Source organism: Callorhinus ursinus, unplaced genomic scaffold (genome assembly GCF_003265705.2).
Source record: "Callorhinus ursinus isolate GAN/ISIS: 27379988/994484 unplaced genomic scaffold, GSC_fseal_2.0 scaffold13, whole genome shotgun sequence".
Lineage (NCBI taxonomy): Eukaryota > Metazoa > Chordata > Mammalia > Carnivora > Otariidae > Callorhinus > Callorhinus ursinus.
In genome coordinates this window covers 15,369,605-15,385,539 of record NW_027397075.1, presented here as the reverse complement: position 1 = coordinate 15,385,539, position 15,935 = coordinate 15,369,605, and the positions used below count along the sequence as shown (strand labels likewise).

Here is a 15,935-nt window from a genome sequence, read left to right as displayed (position 1 = left end):
CCCCTCACCTGGAGCACCCCTCACTGGGAGCACCCCTCACCTGCAGCACCCCTCACCTGGAGCACCCCTCACCTGCAGCACCCCTCACCTGCAGCACCCCTCATCTGCAGCACTCCTTTACCTGGAGCACCCCTCACTGGGAGCACTCCTCCCTTGGAGCACCCCTCACTTGCAGCACTTGTCCCGATGCCTGGACACGGAGGAGTCTCCCCAGTGCAGACTGCGGGAGGTTTCCAGTTCTTTAGTCATGGGAGGGTGAGGAGCAAAAGGCTGTTGTTGCATCCCACCCTGAGACCCTCCCATGAGAGAGGGGGCCACTGTCACCTCAGGGGTTAGGGCTGCCCATGAGGGGTCAGGCCTCATGGCTCCTGAGGACCGGGGCAGCCGCTCTGGACTTCCTGAGGCTCTTCACAGGAGGGTCCTCAAGCCGCTGCTCGGGGGGCTCTGGGTACATGTGGGCTGGAGCCACCTGCCTGGCTCAAATCCTCCTTTCCGTGGGGGCAGGGGGATGCTCAGGCAAGTACTTCCCCTCCTGGCAAATAGGTCTGGGGTCCCTGGGGGTGCCCTGAGGGTCAGCGTGGCACCTAGGACAGCATAGGTGGTGAGAGCTGCATGCCTGATTGTAAACGGCCCACTGTGAAGCCTCTTGCTGTGGAGGCACAGGGCCAGATGGACACCGCAACCCTCCCTGCCCCCACGCCCCAGCGCCTGGTGGGGGGACCGTGTGGGGCACGGGGGGGGGGCGGTCAGCTGTCCTCGCTGCTCAGCTGCCAGAGTGGGCGCCCGCAGGAGTGAGAACGGGGAAGCCCGGGTGGCCATGGTGACTGTGGGCATCAGGGTGTGGGCCCCTTGGCTGCATGCCGGCTTCTGCCTCCAACCTTTCCTCCTCCCGGGACCCAGGCCCCACCCGCCAGGGGCAGAGGGGCGGGGCGGCCAGGGTGGAGCATGACTCAGGGCCCAGCTGTCACCATGGCAACCCCGTCGCCTAGCAATGGCCGTCTCCCAGGAACGGCTGTCTCCTAGCAATGGGATATTTTCCTGAGCCCTGGCTGGAGCCTAGCGGTTATTTTTAGCTCAGCGGCAAATCAATCTGCAGCTGCATTTTTGGCTCCTCCACAAGATGCAAGGTGTGTTGGGGGTGGATTTCTTGTCACAGGGAAGAACACATCCCCATGACAGGAACCTTGCTGCCACGTGTCTCCAGATACAGCATCCATAGGTGGGCAAGGCCAGGTTCCGCTGGGGGTGAGGGTCAGGGGAATGGGGTGCAGCTGATGGGGAGCCAGAGGAGTTGCCAGGCATGACTGTGTCCCTAATGGGGTCTCTGTGCAGGCTGGTCACTCCGGCACCCTGGGACTCCCTGGATTAAGCTGAGTAGAGGCAATCCAGGCCAGTGCTCATGGTGGGCACCACCAGAGCCCATCACTGGGCGGCCCAGGTGCTGGCAGGCTCCTGGCACCCCCTGGCATTTAGTTGGGGAACTGTCTCTGCTGACCCCAGCCTTCAGCCCCAACCCAGGGGTGCAGCAGGCTGCTCTGGACCAGCTGGAGCAGCACACTCAGTTGGTCCTGGCTGCAAGGGTCTGGGTGACCACAGGCTCAGTTGGGGACTTGGGCAGGGCTGGCCTCTGTTTTCCCCCTGCTGTTGCTAAAATGAGAGCCCAGGTGGGTCTCATGCAAGAGAAACACCTTGACTTCTTTCTCTGGGTTTTCTCATCATTTCAGCCCAGTTCACTCTCTCCTCCAGGCCAAGGCCTAGCTCTCCCACCGCTGATGGGCCTGGGGCTGGCCCTCCACTCCTCCCACTGGGCCACCTTCTTGGTTCCTTGTCTGCCCTGGGCTCCATACTGTCCTTGGGACCCTCGCCCTGTTTCTTGGACGTGGGCCGTCTTCCTGCCCTCATCAGCCATCAGATCTGCCCCGCCTTCCTGTTGCCCCCCCAGGTCCTTGACCAGCTCAGCACCTGCCTTGGTCATGAGTGCTCCTTCCTTATGCCTCCAGTACTGCGGGCTTCCGGTCAGGCGCCCTTTGCCGTTTGGGGTCACCCCCCTGCCGGAGTATGGGGCTCAGCTGAGATGCAGCTCGTTGCCCCAGCATCAGCTGCAGCCCCTGCCAAGAACTAGGGTTTGGGTGGGAATGAAGAGAGGCCCTTTTGGAGGGTCAGGACCCTGACCCAGGCCTCTGGCCCAGGGCCTGTGAAGGAGCCCCCATACTGAGCATAGACACTGGGGGAATTGCCTGAGGTTTGGGGTGTCTTCCACTCACCCATTCACTCACTGGTGCACACACTCCTTGCCTGTGTGTTTACTGAGCACCTGCAGTGTGTCTGGTTGCTGCCCATCGAGGGCAGGCATGGCCTTCTGGGCTCCCTGTCCTGTGGGCAGCAGATCTTTGATGGCTAACGCCACCCAGGTGCTTTGCTCTTGGGGGGGCAGCACCTGTGAAGACAGGTGGCCCCTGTCCAGGTTTTCTGTGGGTGACATTTGGCATTATCATGGGCCCTGGGAAAGAGGCCCGGGCAGGGGAAGCCTGGTGATGAGGAGTGGCCCAGGGCCACATGCGTGCCCCTTCCGGACCAGGCCACTGGCCAGGAACCCTTCCCTCGCACCCACAGGCACGGACTCATTCTCTGCGGGAAAGCTGGCGAGGGGAGCCAGGGGCCCCAGGCCAGCCGGGGTGGGTCCGCAGCTGACTCCTCGCACTGCTGCCAGAGGGCGCCCAGAGCCACCATCTGCCTCGGAGACCTGGGCAGGGGTTTGGGCCCCAAGGCCTGGTCAGAAGGTGGGAAGGGGACGCATGCCCCCCCCCCCCCGCCCCCGGCCAGGGCAGCTGTGGTGCTGACTGGAGTGCGCTCTTTCCTCCTCCTCCTGGCTGCTCTTTCACCTTCTACGTGCCCAGCACTGGCCCTGTCTACCTCTTGCGTTTTTACTTTACTTTTACAATTATGCATCCTCACCATTTTTAAGTAGGTGCACAGTTGAGTAGTGTTTGGCACATTCCCATCGCTGTGCAGACGGCCCATCTTTCCATCTTTCCACCTGAAGCCCTGTCTCCATTACACACCCTCTCCCCACCCGCTGCTGCAGCCCCTGGCACCCACCACCTACCTTCTGTCTCTATGAACTTGACAACTCCAGGGCTCATAGCAGTGGAATCATATGGTATTTGTCCTTTTCTGTCTGGCTGATTGCACTCAGCAGAACGCCCTCAAGGTTCATCTGTGCTGTAGCAGGGGTCCCCATCTCCTTCCCTTTTTTTTTTAAATTAAAAAAATTTTTAATAATTTTTTTAGATTTTATTTATTTACGAGAGAGAGAGAGCACGAGTGTGGGGGGGGCAGACGGAGAGGGAGAAGCAGACTCCCCGCTGAGCAGGGAGCCTGGTACGTGGGGCTCAATCCCAGGACCCTGAGATCATAACCCGAGGTAAAGACAGATGCTTAACCAACTGAGCCACCCAGGGGCCCCTAGATTTTTTATTTTTTATTTTTATTTCTTTAAAATATTTTATTTATTGATTTGTCAGAGAGACACAGAGAGAGCACAAGCAGGGGGAACGGCAGGCAGAAGGAGAAGCAGGCTCCCCGCTGAGCAAGAAGCCCAATGCAGGGCTCCACCCCAGGACCCCTGATCACGACCTGAGCCAGTCAGGCGCCCCCAAATCTCCTTCCTCTTTAAGGTGGAATCATAGTCCACTGTTGGACGGACCAGATTTTGTTTATTCATTCATCTGTCGATAGACACTGAAGTTGCACCTGCCCTGTGGCTGTTGTGATGGCTGCTTCTCACTCTCGTCCAGAGCAAGGGGTCTCTTGTAGCCTGTGGGTGTCTCCCCCTTCCCCTTGGGGCCACCTCCCTCATCTGTCAGCCATGCCCTTCAGGCTCAGGGGTAGCTTCAGGGCTGGGGTAGGCGGATAGTGGGGTGGAGGGCTCACACCCATAGGTGGCCGAGAGTCTATGCAGTTTCCTGAAGACCTTGGTTAAAGCTCTCAGTGACCCCAAAGATTCGAGTACATTGTTGGACTCCTGGCTTTGTGCCTAGGGCCTCAGTGATCTGACCCAGGGATTTCACCCTGTTCTGGGCCTTTGCCAAGGCAGTCTGCTCCTCTCCCCTGCCTGGAATTCTCCCCGGTGCCTACTTGGCTCTCTGTTCCCCGCCCCTCCCCTCAGGGGAAGTCCTTGCTACCAGGAAATCTCTGGGCTCCCAGACACTCCCCTCAGCCTCCACCTGTCTTGGCCCCATTTCAGCTTGTCTGGACCTCCCCGAGGCCTGATTCTGGAGCCCAGGGCTCTCCTTTGGCTCCTGCTTCAACATGGTGCCCACAGGCCCAGCATCTGACCCCTCATCCCTAGGTGCCATCTCTTGGGACCAGTCAGCAGGGCCAGGCTGGGGCAGCATGGAGACTGGAAGCCCAGGGCCCACTCTTGGAAAGGGCCACCTGAGATGAGCCGCTCTTCCTCCTACCCCCAGACAGGTTCCAGTGGGCGTTACTCCCACCCCTATCCCGGCCAAGGGCTCGAAGACAAGGGTGCATAGGGCGATGCGGGGGGGAGGGGGGCGCGAGAGGGCGACACATCACACAGAGCCTGGAGCTCTGTCCTCCGCGCCACCATAGCCGAGGCTCGGCCTCCCGACCCCACGAGCGCCGCTGCGATTGGTGGAAAGTTCCTGGGCCGCGCCGCGATTGGCCGTGCCCGGCCCGCCGCCTCCCGCTCTTGGCCCCCACGGGGCTGCGGGGCAGAGGTGGGGCGCGGGCGGAACTGTGCGCGGGGCCGGCCGGAGCCCGGGGTGCTCCCGCCGCCGCCCCGCCCGCCCGAGCCGTGGCGCTCCTTGCGCTGCTGGGCGCGCGCTCTGCTAGAGTCTCCTGGCCACCGCCACCTGCGCCGGCTACTCGGAGGACCGCTGCGGCTGGAGCGGCAGGTACGAAGCCCCGGAAGGCTGCGCTCTGGGGCTGTGCTGCCCCTCCGCGCCCCCAGGGTCCAGAGAACCAGGTGGACGCAGCTGCTTCTGGCTTCGGGGGAGAGTGCAGGACGAGGGGGCTGCGCCGGGGGAGGACGCGAGCCGCCTGCCTCAGCGCCTCCTGTCCTGTCCTGTCCCCAGCGGCCTGACCCAGGAGCCGGGCAGCGTGGGGCAGCTGTCCCTGGCCTGTTCGGAGGGCACGATCCAGTGGCTGTACCCGGCCGGGGCGCTGCGCCTGACCCTGGCCAGCTCCGACTCCCGACTCCCGCAGGCGCTCCAGCCCCGCCTGCCTGCGCCGGCCGCGGCCCTTTGCAGGCGCGCCAGTCTTCGCGGAGCCGGCGGGCGGGCGGCGCCCTGGAGCTGTTGCTGGCCGGGGGTTTGGGCCCAGCGCGGGGCCGATGCGTGCGCTGGGGTCCCCGTGAGCGCCGGGCCCTCTTCCTGCAGGCCGCCCCACACCCAGATATCAGCTGCTGCGTGGCCTCCTTCCGCTTTGAAATGCACGAGGACAGGTATCCAGAACTGCCTTCACAGGCCCACGGTCTTGGTGCTGATGGTGAGTGATGGGCTGGGTGGGGATGCGCCTGTCATCCCCATCGTACAGAGGGAGAAACTGAGGCATGAGAGTGAAGTGGGTTGCTAAAGATCACACAGCTAGTGAGGACAGGTCCAAGAGACAGAGAGAGGTGTGGGCAATCCCTCAGGATTCAGCTTAGGGAAAGGGCAGGCAGGACTCTTGGTCCTTGAGGGAGGGGGAGGGGATGACGGGGGACAGAATCAAAGCCTCCAGCCAAAGCTGTCCAGGGCTCCTTGGCCCAGCAGTGACCTCCCTCCCTTCCCTCAGTCCAATACAACAAAAGTCCAATGTGTGTCTGGTCACCATGGAGATGTTGCCTTGCCTCCCTGTAGGGCACCAGGCCCAGCTCTTTACTTTCCTAGAGTGTGGAGCCTGACCCCACAGGGGATGGGGGTCTTTCTGTTCTGCCTTGGGCCCCAGGCCAGAGACTCCAAAGCTCACGATAGCTTCCTGCCACCCCCCCGGGTTGGGCTGGTATCTTTGGGCCCAAGGAGACAGCTCTGGGCCACAGGGGTGTACTGGTGTGCACATGTTAAAATGGGTGTGTGAGAGTGTGCCCCTGGACACCCACTCCCGGTGCATGAGTCCTCGTGCCCACACGCGGGGCACAGCCCCTAGACCCATGTCTGTGCATGTGTGAGCGTTCAAGTGTCAGGTGCCCACATGCTCCCTTGGGTCCCCAGTTGTCATCAGGCAGGGGAGGGGCTGGTGGCCTGCCCTTTCCCTCCTCCCTCCAGGTGGGGGAGGCCTAGGGGGATCCAGGAGAAGGCAGGACCTACCCTCACCATGTCCCCTTCATGCCAGGTGCCTGCAGGCCCTACAGTGACCCTGAGCTCCTGCTGGCTGCGTGCACCAGCGACTTTGGTGAGTGTCTCCGCATGTAGGGAGCCTGGGGTCCACCCTCCATCCTCCCCTGCATGCCACTGGCCAGTGTGTCTCCCCACAGTGATCACTGGAACCATCCACAGGGTTGGCCACGACACAGAGCTGCAGGAGTCTGTTACCGTGGTGGCGGCTGCCCATGTCCTCTGACAGACACTGCTGCTGTTCCGGGGGTGGGGGGTGGGTGTCCGGGGGCTGCATGCAGGCCTCCATTCACACGCCGCTGCACTTCAGTGTCTGGACCGGCCCTGGCCCCTTCCTCTTCATGGGCTGGAGCCACTTTGGTGAGGCCTGGCTAGGCTGTGCACGTCGCTTCCAGGAATTCATCTGTGCCTATGTGGCTGCCCACACCAATCACTTCTGCCCCGTGAGGTGGCCCTGGACTGAGGGGCCTGGGAGCAGGGCACTGAGGAGGGGCTGGTCGAGGGGGAGTAGGGAGGGTTTGCCTCCAGGTGGTACCAGCTGCTTCTTAGGTGAGAGTGATAACCAATAAGAACACTGATTTCCTTAGCCAGCGTAGATGGAGTGTCCCATGCCTGAGCTGGCCCTTACCTCCTCTGAGCCCCCACAGCCCTGGGAACTGCTCTGATTTCTGCTGCAGAGTAGGACACTGAGGCTCAGGGCAGTGGTGCCTTGTCTAAGGCCACCCAGCTAGTGAGTGGGAGAGTGGCCCAGGCCTATGCCTTGGGGAGGAGCTGCTGCTTGGCCTGGAGGGAAGCAGGGAGCCTCCCCTCCATGTGGGAGTGGGAGTGGAAAAGGGCTGTAACTCCCAAGGTCTGAGGTGGGTGTGGTCCCTTACTGGGGGGCAGGTAGGCAGACACCACTCCTAGCCTATGAGGGAAGGGGGGTGCAATCTGGCAGGGTGCTAGACTTCTCACTGTAGTCCACTGGGAGCCCAGCAGAGTCATCCTGGCCCCATCCCAGCCTCGGGGAAGAATGGGCCCCTCTGTATGGAGGGCCCTGCGGTGTGCAGAGCATCCCTACATGGCTGGAAGCCTCGGGGAGTGGGGTCTCCCCTGTAGGGCCAGGCATGTTGCCCATTTCTGGAGGGCAGGGGCATACGATGGGGTCTCTAAGGAACCTTCCCTGCTACTGGCCCTATTGTTGCTGCCTCTGCTTTCCTCCTCAGCCTCAGCCACACAAAAGGCCAGTGCAGTTTGGGACAAAGCCCAGGGCCCTGAGGCTGAATGCCCCTGGGGTGGGGGTGCATGCAGGGGCTCCTAAACTGGGGACAAGCTGCCTCTGCTCACCCCAACCCCACAACTCCCAAGAGAGCCAAAGCTCAGGTTGTGGTGGGGATATGCATGGGCTGATGCGCTTAGGCCCAGAAGCAGCATCCCATCCTTACCTGCCAGTCTACACTAAGAAGGGGCTGACAGTGAGGATGGAGGCCAGAGGCCGTGTCATCTTTTAGGCAGGAACTGAGGCAGGGCCCCTTCCTCCAAATTTGGCTGACAATTATGGGTAGGGGAGGTAGGCTCCTGTGGGTTTCTGCCCACCTGCCCCTGCTGAAGTTCACTGCTGCTCCCTTCCTCCTGAACTCCCAAATATGGGGTGCTCCGTGCTCAGGCACTAGACCTCTCCTCCTCACTGTTAATATTCTCTCACTGGAGAGCTGGACCAGCCTTGTGGCTTTAAAAACCATCAGGATGTTGATGACCCTACATTTTGATCTCCAGCCTGGACCTCTTCCCTGGTCTGCAGACGGCTGTCTCCCCAACTGCCCCCTTCCCCTCACCAAAGAGTATCTTAGCAAAGAGCAGAGGAGATGAGTGTACACTCCTGATCCCCCTCCTGTTGGGAGGTTTTTGCACTGTCCAGATGGGCCCCAAGGACGGCTTCCTCTCAGGGGCTAAGCAGCATCCTCACCCTTGGTGTCTGTCCTGACTTTATGGTCAGCTCTCCACAGCCTTTCATTGGAAGGAGATGCCTAGCTTCACTAGGGTCACTGTGGACTGCCTCTCGGAGCACCTGTCTAAAAAAACATGGGGCAGCTGCTCTGGGGTGGGCTCTTGGTTGGACAGTGGTCTCTACGCACCTGCCCCAGGAAGTGCCTGAGCCTCCCATGCACACACCCTCCCCGGAGAAAGTGCTGACTTTGCAACCAGTACTCTGTTCATAAAGTGCAGAAAGGGCAGTTGTGGGTATGGCTAACAGGGCCAAAGGAGCCCCAAGGGTGCTCCAAGACATGCCTCAAAGTCCTGGGCCAGGGGCTTCATGCCTGCCCTGAGGGAAGGGGCCAAGGGGAAACGGTGCGGGTGAGCATGTATATGCGGGCCATGGGCTACGGGAACTGGCCTGTGGGGCACCTCTGGGCACGTGCACTCACACGGGTACACACCCAGCTGCCCAGTGCCCAAAGGCTGAGGAGCAGATTGTGGGATGTGAACATGAGCGTTGCGGGGTGTGCACTGAGGAATCGGGTTAGGTGCGTTCATTCAGTCAACACGTTTTTATTGAGTGTCTGTCAGGTGCTTCTCTAAAGCCGTGGCAATAATGCAAGGAACAGAAGACACAAGTGCAGGGTGCCATGTAAGCACCCCCAGCTTAGAGCCCAGTATACAACCTTTCTTTCTGGGGAGGGCCCCGTGACAGTCCCAAAGGAGACAGAATGCTGTGAGCCAGGTTGGGCCATCCCCCCTCCCCAGTGGTTTTGGGAGCAGGGCACTGGGGTTCCCTGCCTCCCGGGGACACCTGTCTTTCAGGACTGGTGGCAGCTGGGGCCAAGTACAGGCAGGGACGTGGGGCCGTCTGTACTTGGGGGTGGGGGCCGTGGTCCTGGGCATGTTTATATTGTCTGACGCTGAGGCTCTTGACCAGGGCGGCGGATAGGTCCAAGTCCCTACCATTCACGAGACACCTGGCCTCAGGTGGGATGAGGAGGAGGTCCTGGCTCAGGGCTCTGTTCCCCCAACTAGCTTCTCCCACTGCCAGGCTTTGCCAGGTCACCTCTCGAATCTCAAATGTTCGGACTTTTAGAGAAGGAAGGTGGTCTTCCCCTCCTGGGGCTCTTTCTCGCACCCCCGTGGCTGAGCCAGCTCCCCTCCTACCACACTCAAGAGTGTCCGCTCAATCTCCTGGTCAACCCTGCCTCTCAGCAGAGCGCCCAACTTCCTCAGGCCCCGGCGCAGCCTCCAGTCCCTGCGCACTCGGACTGACTGCCTCAGCTGTGGGAGGGAGCCGCAAGGCATCCACCCTGCACCTGCCCCTGGCTGGGCTGGCCTTCGGGGTGTCCTTTGGGCAGACACGCGCCTCCCCGGGACGGCCTCCCCACCCCCGGAAAGGTGCCTCCTTCCCCCCTGGGCTCCACGGCCGCCCCCCGGCTCCAGCCACGTCAAAGCGGCCGCCCGCGCAGGGCCCGCGGGAACCCCTGGGAGGGCTCCCCTTCCCTTGAGCCGCAGCACCCCGTTTCCCTGGAGCGTCTAGCTCTCTCTGAGGTCGACGGCTCTGTCGCGTCTCCCCGCGCGGGGACGTGTGGTTCACGGGTCCCCGTGCCAGGGGTCCGCGCCCCCCCCCCCCGCCCTCCCCGGGCGCGGAGTGGGCTGATAGGGCTGGCGACCGCAGGCTTTGAGCGGGACACGGGAGGGCCAGGCTCCGCGGCCCGGAACGCGCGGGAAGGGCCCCGGGCTCGGGCGGAACGCCAGGGGAAGGCCGCTTCCGGCGCCCCGCCGAGGCCTCCGCCCCGCCACTTCCGGCGTCTCCGTTAGGAACCGGGTGGGCACGGGGCAGGGGCGAGGGTGCTGTCCAACTCCGGGTCGGCGCGGGAGGGTCTCGGACCCGAGCCCGGGAGGGACGTCGGGGCGGGACGACCCTGAGCCGCGCGGGGCGCAGCCATGGAGCAGGACGAGCCGGGCGAGGCGATGAGGGAGCTGCGCGAGCGGCGGCTGGGCGTGCTGGAGCTGCTGCAGGCGGCGGTGGGCTCGGGCCTGGCCGTCTACGCCGCGTGGGCGCTGCTGCTGCAGCCCGGCTTCCGCCGTGTGCCGCTGCGGCTACAGGTGCGGGGCCCGGGGGCTGCCCCTCGGGGCCGGCGGCGCGTGGGGGCAGGCTGCAGGTGGGGCAGGGCGCCCGCGCCCAGACAGGAGGCTCCGGAGGCCGGCTCCCGGTCCTCCCTCCCCGCCCCGCCGTGACTCGGGCTTGGGGACCCAGCCTCGCCTGCCTCCTCGCCTCTAGGTGCCCTATGTCGGTGCGAGTGAGCGGCAGGTGGACCACGTGCTGTCGCTGCTGCGAGGTCGGCCGGGAAAGATGGTGGACCTAGGCTCTGGCGATGGCAGGATCGTAAGTGCGTGTGTACGTGGGTGGGGGGGCTCTCGCCAGCGCACCTCCTTCTGGTCTCCACAGTCTCCTGTGCCCACAGGTGCTGGCCGCCCACAGGTGCGGTCTCCGCCCGGCTGTGGGCTACGAGCTGAACCCGTGGCTAGTGGGGCTGGCTCGGCTGCATGCCTGGAGGGCAGGCTGTGCCGGCAGCGTCTGCTACCGCCGTGAGGACCTCTGGAAGGTAACCCAGGGAGTCCAGGAGCCCCTCAGACCCTGCACCTGACCTCCACACTTCCAGTGCTGGTTGGCCACTGTGCTGACAACCCCAGCTTCTCCTGCCACCTGCGTGGGCTGGGGCCAGGACTTGGAAGCCACAGTGCCCACATGCCCACCAGACTTCCTTGGCCGGGGCTCTACTCCCTGCCGGGGTGACCTCTTTTTGCAGGTGAACCTGAGGGACTGCCACAACGTGTCAGTGTTCCTGGCCCCTAGCGTGGTAGGTCTGGGGTCTGCTAGCTACAGGGGAGGCCCAGGCCATCCTTCGTGTGTGTGCTGGGCCTGGAGGAGGATGGGCAGGGCAGCCGTGTTCCATTGTGCGTACCCTACCCTCCTGCTCTCTCCCACAGCTCCCACTGCTGGAAGACAAGCTGCAGGCAGAGCTGCCCGAAGGGGCCCGAGTGGTGTCGGGGCGCTACCCGCTCCCCACGTGGCAGCCTGTGGCTGTGATGGGTGAGGGTGTGGACCGCGTCTGGGCCTATGATGTCCGTAGTGGTGGGTCGGCCGGTCAGGCCTCCCCAGGACCCAGTTCTGCCTCAGTCCCTGGGGCCCCCAATTCTCAGGCCGGCTGACCATTTGGACAAAATAAAGACTCGGTGGACTGTGTCCTGACTCTTGTTGCGTGGCGGGCTAGGTGGATGACTGCCCCCGCTCCAAGGGGGTGCTGTGAGGGGGGCTCCATGCTGGCTGTGAAGAGTTCTGCTCTGAGTGTGACAGCTGGCTAGTGGCTTTGGGTCTTTGGGTGCTGGGGCTTGATTGGAGGTGTGGCCCCCACTTTCCAGGCGTTCTCTGTACCCATGAGCTTCCTCAGCCTCAGGATCTCCTGTCTGTACCTGCTCGGAGGGGTCAGGATTAGTCACCTGCCTGGCTGTGCACAAACCCAGCTCTGTTACCTGGGACTGAGGCCCACCTGCCGAGGTGCTGGTCCACATACTCCCGTAGCTCAGAAAGTTGCTCCTCAGCCATCGTGGCCCGTACTAGTAGCAGTGCCCGCTCGCGTTCCAGCTCCGCCTGCCATAGGGAGGGCATAAGCTATGAGGCTGGACAAAGTGTGAGAAGGGGCCCCCAGCCAGACCTTGCCTATTACCTGGGTGCCACGGGAGAAGTCTTGGAGCTTCTGGTGGATCTGGGCCCAGGATGCAGCTTCCTGGCCCCTGTGAGAGAGAGGGAGGGGCAGGTATGAGGGCCAGCATTAGGCCAGGTGTTGATCAATCACCTTGCTCAAGTTGGGGCACCTAGATGCCTGACTTGCCTGCTGGGAGCAAAGTCAGGACAGCATGGGCCCACCTGTCCACTCTGGGCCCTGCTTGGGCCTTTGAGCCATCGGTAGGTACATGGGGGCAGGGCAGCCCAGGTCCAGAGGGCCTACTGGCCACTCACGGAGGGCTAAGCCACGAGACCAAACAGTGACCCCAGTGCTGTATGGATGTTGATGGGGGGGTCTCCCCCCATTCTAGGGGTTTATTTCTCAAAACTCTGGGAGTTGAGCTGATACCAGCCCCTGCCCATTGCACAGTTTGGAACATGGAGGCCCAGAGGCAAGGGCTGTGAAAGCCACCAGGCAGCCTGCTTCTGTCCTGTCCTGGGGCCAGGGCTTCTGCTGGCCATCCACCACACCTCTTCATCCTTAGGTCCCCTGGGTCTCACTGAAATGTGCCTTTCTCAGGGGATCTCCCTGACCCTCCCATTCAAGGTCAGCCCCTCTCCTGTCAGGGCCCCACTTCACCCAGGTGCTTGGCTTTCTGTGATTATTGATGTCTCCCATACAGACTGAAACCCAAGGGCACAGATGGGCCACCTTGTTCACCACTGCAACCAAAGCCCCACCCAGGGCTTAAGAATTGGAGGAAAAAATGAATGATCCCCCTGCAGGTCCTCCCGTCACCCACCCCAGGGTACTCACTGCGGCTCTGACGTGCCCCCCTGGGAGGCTTCATTGGGCCCCTTCTGTAGGAACAAGAGCAGCATCATGAGCCTGGTGGGCTGTGGTAGGGATTCTCTGTTGGCTGAATGAAGCAGGCTGCTCAGGGATGGGGTCTTTGCTGAGCCTGGGATGGGCCTGGGGTGTGTTCTGGGGTGCTGTGCTCCAAGGCCAGTGTAGGGCAGCAGGGAGAGCTCACCTGGGCCTGGAGCTTTTGGAGCTTTGTCTCCAGCCTGGCCTGGGCTGCTCCCGGGTGGCCAAGTTCGGAGACCAGGTGCAGAGACAGTGGCTCCAGGTGTGAGGTGGCTGCATCAAAAGTAGCTTTGGGGGTCCTGGGTGCCCCAGTGGAGTCGGCCAGCACCTGCTGCACACTAAGCCATGTGCCACGTCACATAGGGCCACCCCACCCCAGGTGCCCGTCTCAGGGAGGGGCCCACCTGCAGGCGGCCAGCAGCTCCTCGTGTCTACGGCTCACATCTGCCAGGCGCTTGCGGTAGGCACGAGCAGCCCGGGCCAACTGCTGCTCACGGCGGCGGTGCGCTGCCCGCATGTCCTCCAGAGTAGTCTCCAGGAATGTGCGGAGGGCTGACGCGGCCGGCTCCCGGCCCGTGCCTTTCGCATACTCCTGGAGATGATGGGGCGGGGCTGGGGCCAGGGCCAAGGGGGCGGGGCTTGCCGGGCGCACACTGCTTCCCACAATCCCCTCTGCGGAGCGGAGGGAGCCGAGCCGCAGGCGGGCCCACCCAGGCTGGGCTTGGACTCCCCAGGACGCGAGGCCTCCCTCTCACCACAGGGCCACCCCACCCGGTGCTCACGGCCACGGCTCGGGCACAGCGCTGCAGCTGGACGGCATACTCTTCGTTCAGTTTCTTGAGCTGCAACTGCAGCTGGGCGTTCTCTGCCTCAGCCTGGCGCAGCTGGCCTTGGCAGGCAGACAACACCTGGGGGTGGAGGCAGCCTTGAACCCACACTCCACGGGGTGGACCTTTGCAGACTGTAGGACACCACCTACTAGATCTCAAAGTGGGTAAGGCTGGGCCTCACCATGGCTTGTGCAGCTAGTTGCTGCCCAGCTGTCCTGGCCTCCTGTTGGGCTCCCTGCAGCCGCATGCCCAGGTCTGCCCTGCGGACAAGCATGTGAAGCTCAGCTGGGCCCAGGGTGGGGACTCCCTCTGCTCTTGGGAAAAGCCACTCTGAGCCTGGTGCGGTCTGGATCCCCTCCATCCCAAGTGAGGCAGCTACTCACACACGGGTCTCCAGTGCCTGCTTCTGGGCCTTGTGCTGCTCCAGCACCCGCTTCCATTCTCCCTGCAGCTGCGGGGTACACAAGATCTGGGTTCCTGGCACTGCCCAACACCACCCTGGGCTGGGAGAAATCTGGACAGATCCCCAGGCTAGGTGGCTGCACACTCACGCTGTTCCCCAGCCGCTGTTCATCCCTAGGGGTCAGGAAGTCCTCAGGCTGTGCCTGTATGAGAGAGTCGGTCCCAACCTCACTGTGCCTCTACTGCACCCCTGTTGGGCTCCCACCCAGCCAGGCCCTCCATACACTCATGGTGACCTGAGGTCTGTGGTGGATGGAGCGTCCCTGCTCCCAGGCCTTGTGCTGGAGCCCCTGGGCCAGCTCCTGGTGGTGCCCCAGGCCAGCCTCTAGGGGGGCTGTGCAATCTCCATGCAGTTCCAGCTCTAGCACCCGGCTCTCCAGCCGTAGGACCTGCAGGATGACTAGGGTGAGCAGGTGCACCCGCCTGCCAGGCCACCCAGTGTAGGTCGACATCATCTGGGTACATACAAGGACACACAACACACACAGGAGATGTGGGAACTCACAGACACTGCATGAGTGTGTACAATCACATGGGTGTACCTAGACCCCTCACAGCACTGGTCCTAGGTATGTATCCCCCCCATGTGCTCGGGCTGGCACATGTGGGCACATACCAGCACCCACCTCACTCTTCAGCTCGAAGAGTTCAGCCTCATGCTGCTCCCGCAGGTGATGTGTTGTGATCTGTAGATCGACCAACTCCTTGGAGATCTGTGGGTGGACAGAGTAAGAGGTGGTGCCTGTGGGATCCTCCCTATTGCTAGCTAGCACCCTAGGGCCCCCACACCCACCTGCAGTCGGTGCTCCTCACTCAGCTGTAGATCTGAGAGAAGCTCTGTCTTGAGGTTGGTTGTCCAGTCCTCCGCGTGTGGCAGAACCTGGGGAGGCATCACCCTCCCACCCCCCAGTTGCGTCTCAGGCTTGGGCGGTGGACTCCACTCCCAAGGAGCCACCAGCCATGCACTTCCCCCTCCCCAATACCCCCTCCACACACAGCCTGCCTGAGCTAGGGCAGTTTCTCCTGGACTCAGGGTATAGGGAGGACCCCCGACCCCCTGGCAGAAGCAGAAGTGTCCTGGAGGGACTCACGTTCTCACTGGCCCCAGGTGGGGGCGCTGGCCTGGGGCCTGTGGCTGCCGCATGCTCCATAGACCGAAGGGACTCTGGCCTTCCCAGATGCAGTGTCTCCTTACCTACTGGCCTGTTGCTGCAACACTGTGGCTTGTGTTGCCAAGGCCTCTGTTGGTCCCCTGCTGATCCCCGGAGCTCTGGAGGCCCCACCCACGAGGGCATTGCTGGGGGTGGGGAACTCCCTCAGCTCTTTCCCTATATGGCTCCCCATCCTTTCTGGTTTCCGGCGCCGCAGCATTTATCCTGGGCACTGATGGAACCAGGAGTTCATGAGAAGGCCCAGCACAGAATGGAGCGACCGCTGCTGTCACTGCTGTCCTCGCACAGGGTGCCTGCCCTGCCATGGGGGTTCACAAAGTAGGCGCCTTCTGCGTGCCTGTTTCTGGTTGGGCGCTGGGATGGGCAGGTGAACGAACGGTAAGGTTCCCCCGCCTCCAGCCCGAGGGAAGGGGGCGCAGGCGTTCCAGTCAAGGCGCTGGGGGACTCAGGACTGGATCAGCCCCGGCGCCAGGAGGGCTTCGCGGAAGCGGCGCCGGAGGGCCGGGAGCAGCGGTCCCGGACGTGCGTGCGGGCCCCATCGGGAACGCGCGCGCCCCAGGCCGCGCACGCTTG

At 62.8% G+C, this 15,935-nt stretch overlaps 3 protein-coding genes across 8 annotated transcripts; 2 read left to right on the top strand and 1 right to left on the bottom strand.

The window, feature by feature from the left end:
- The first annotated feature begins 361 nt into the window (after positions 1-361).
- Positions 362-9,919, top strand: METRN (meteorin, glial cell differentiation regulator). Its single transcript, XM_073900255.1, has 6 exons — positions 362-448; positions 4,470-4,527; positions 4,615-4,919; positions 5,100-5,511; positions 6,337-6,396; positions 6,501-9,919. Exons 1-6 carry the CDS (start codon positions 362-364, stop codon positions 6,905-6,907), a joined length of 1,329 nt encoding a protein of 442 aa, XP_073756356.1. The 3' UTR covers positions 6,908-9,919.
- Positions 9,920-10,003: 84 nt separating this feature from the next.
- On the top strand, positions 10,004-11,550 carry ANTKMT (adenine nucleotide translocase lysine methyltransferase). The gene is made up of 5 exons (XM_025877718.2): positions 10,004-10,409; positions 10,585-10,689; positions 10,769-10,909; positions 11,114-11,164; positions 11,295-11,550. Exons 1-5 carry the CDS (start codon positions 10,248-10,250, stop codon positions 11,514-11,516), a joined length of 681 nt encoding a protein of 226 aa, XP_025733503.1. The 5' UTR covers positions 10,004-10,247; the 3' UTR covers positions 11,517-11,550.
- Positions 11,546-15,935, bottom strand: CCDC78 (coiled-coil domain containing 78). 6 transcript variants are annotated; one of them, XR_012380494.1, is made up of 14 exons: positions 15,282-15,935; positions 14,984-15,070; positions 14,817-14,903; positions 14,427-14,579; positions 14,280-14,333; positions 14,112-14,179; positions 13,910-13,988; positions 13,681-13,806; positions 13,303-13,490; positions 13,065-13,226; positions 12,848-12,891; positions 12,032-12,098; positions 11,855-11,955; positions 11,546-11,777 (listed from the first exon to the last, which is right to left on the bottom strand). XR_012380494.1 is itself a non-coding variant. In XM_025877703.2 (14 exons), exons 1-14 carry the CDS (start codon positions 15,483-15,485, stop codon positions 11,666-11,668), a joined length of 1,542 nt encoding a protein of 513 aa, XP_025733488.1. In that variant the 5' UTR covers positions 15,486-15,935; the 3' UTR covers positions 11,546-11,665. The 6 variants fall into 6 exon arrangements, 4 of the variants coding, with proteins under 4 accessions (XP_025733488.1, XP_073755859.1, XP_073755860.1 ...); XM_025877703.2 differs by having other exon boundaries at positions 13,065-13,236; XM_073899758.1 differs by lacking the exon at positions 14,280-14,333 and having other exon boundaries at positions 13,065-13,236.

Coding starts and splice junctions, on each gene's coding strand:
- CCDC78 (XM_025877703.2), bottom strand. CDS start 15,485: ATGCCCTCGTGGGTGGGGCCTCCAGAGCTCCGGGGATCAGCAGGGGAC. Junction 14,334..14,426: donor CCATCCACCACAGACCTCAG/GTCACCATGAGT, acceptor TCTCTCATACAG/GCACAGCCTGAGGACTTCCT. Junction 14,180..14,279: donor AACAGCGGCTGGGGAACAGC/GTGAGTGTGCAG, acceptor TGTACCCCGCAG/CTGCAGGGAGAATGGAAGCG.
- METRN (XM_073900255.1), top strand. CDS start 362: ATGGCTCCTGAGGACCGGGGCAGCCGCTCTGGACTTCCTGAGGCTCTT. Junction 449..4,469: donor CGCTGCTCGGGGGGCTCTGG/GTACATGTGGGC, acceptor TCCTACCCCCAG/ACAGGTTCCAGTGGGCGTTA. Junction 6,397..6,500: donor TGCGTGCACCAGCGACTTTG/GTGAGTGTCTCC, acceptor AACCATCCACAG/GGTTGGCCACGACACAGAGC.
- ANTKMT (XM_025877718.2), top strand. CDS start 10,248: ATGGAGCAGGACGAGCCGGGCGAGGCGATGAGGGAGCTGCGCGAGCGG. Junction 10,410..10,584: donor GTGTGCCGCTGCGGCTACAG/GTGCGGGGCCCG, acceptor CCTCGCCTCTAG/GTGCCCTATGTCGGTGCGAG. Junction 10,910..11,113: donor GCCGTGAGGACCTCTGGAAG/GTAACCCAGGGA, acceptor CTCTTTTTGCAG/GTGAACCTGAGGGACTGCCA.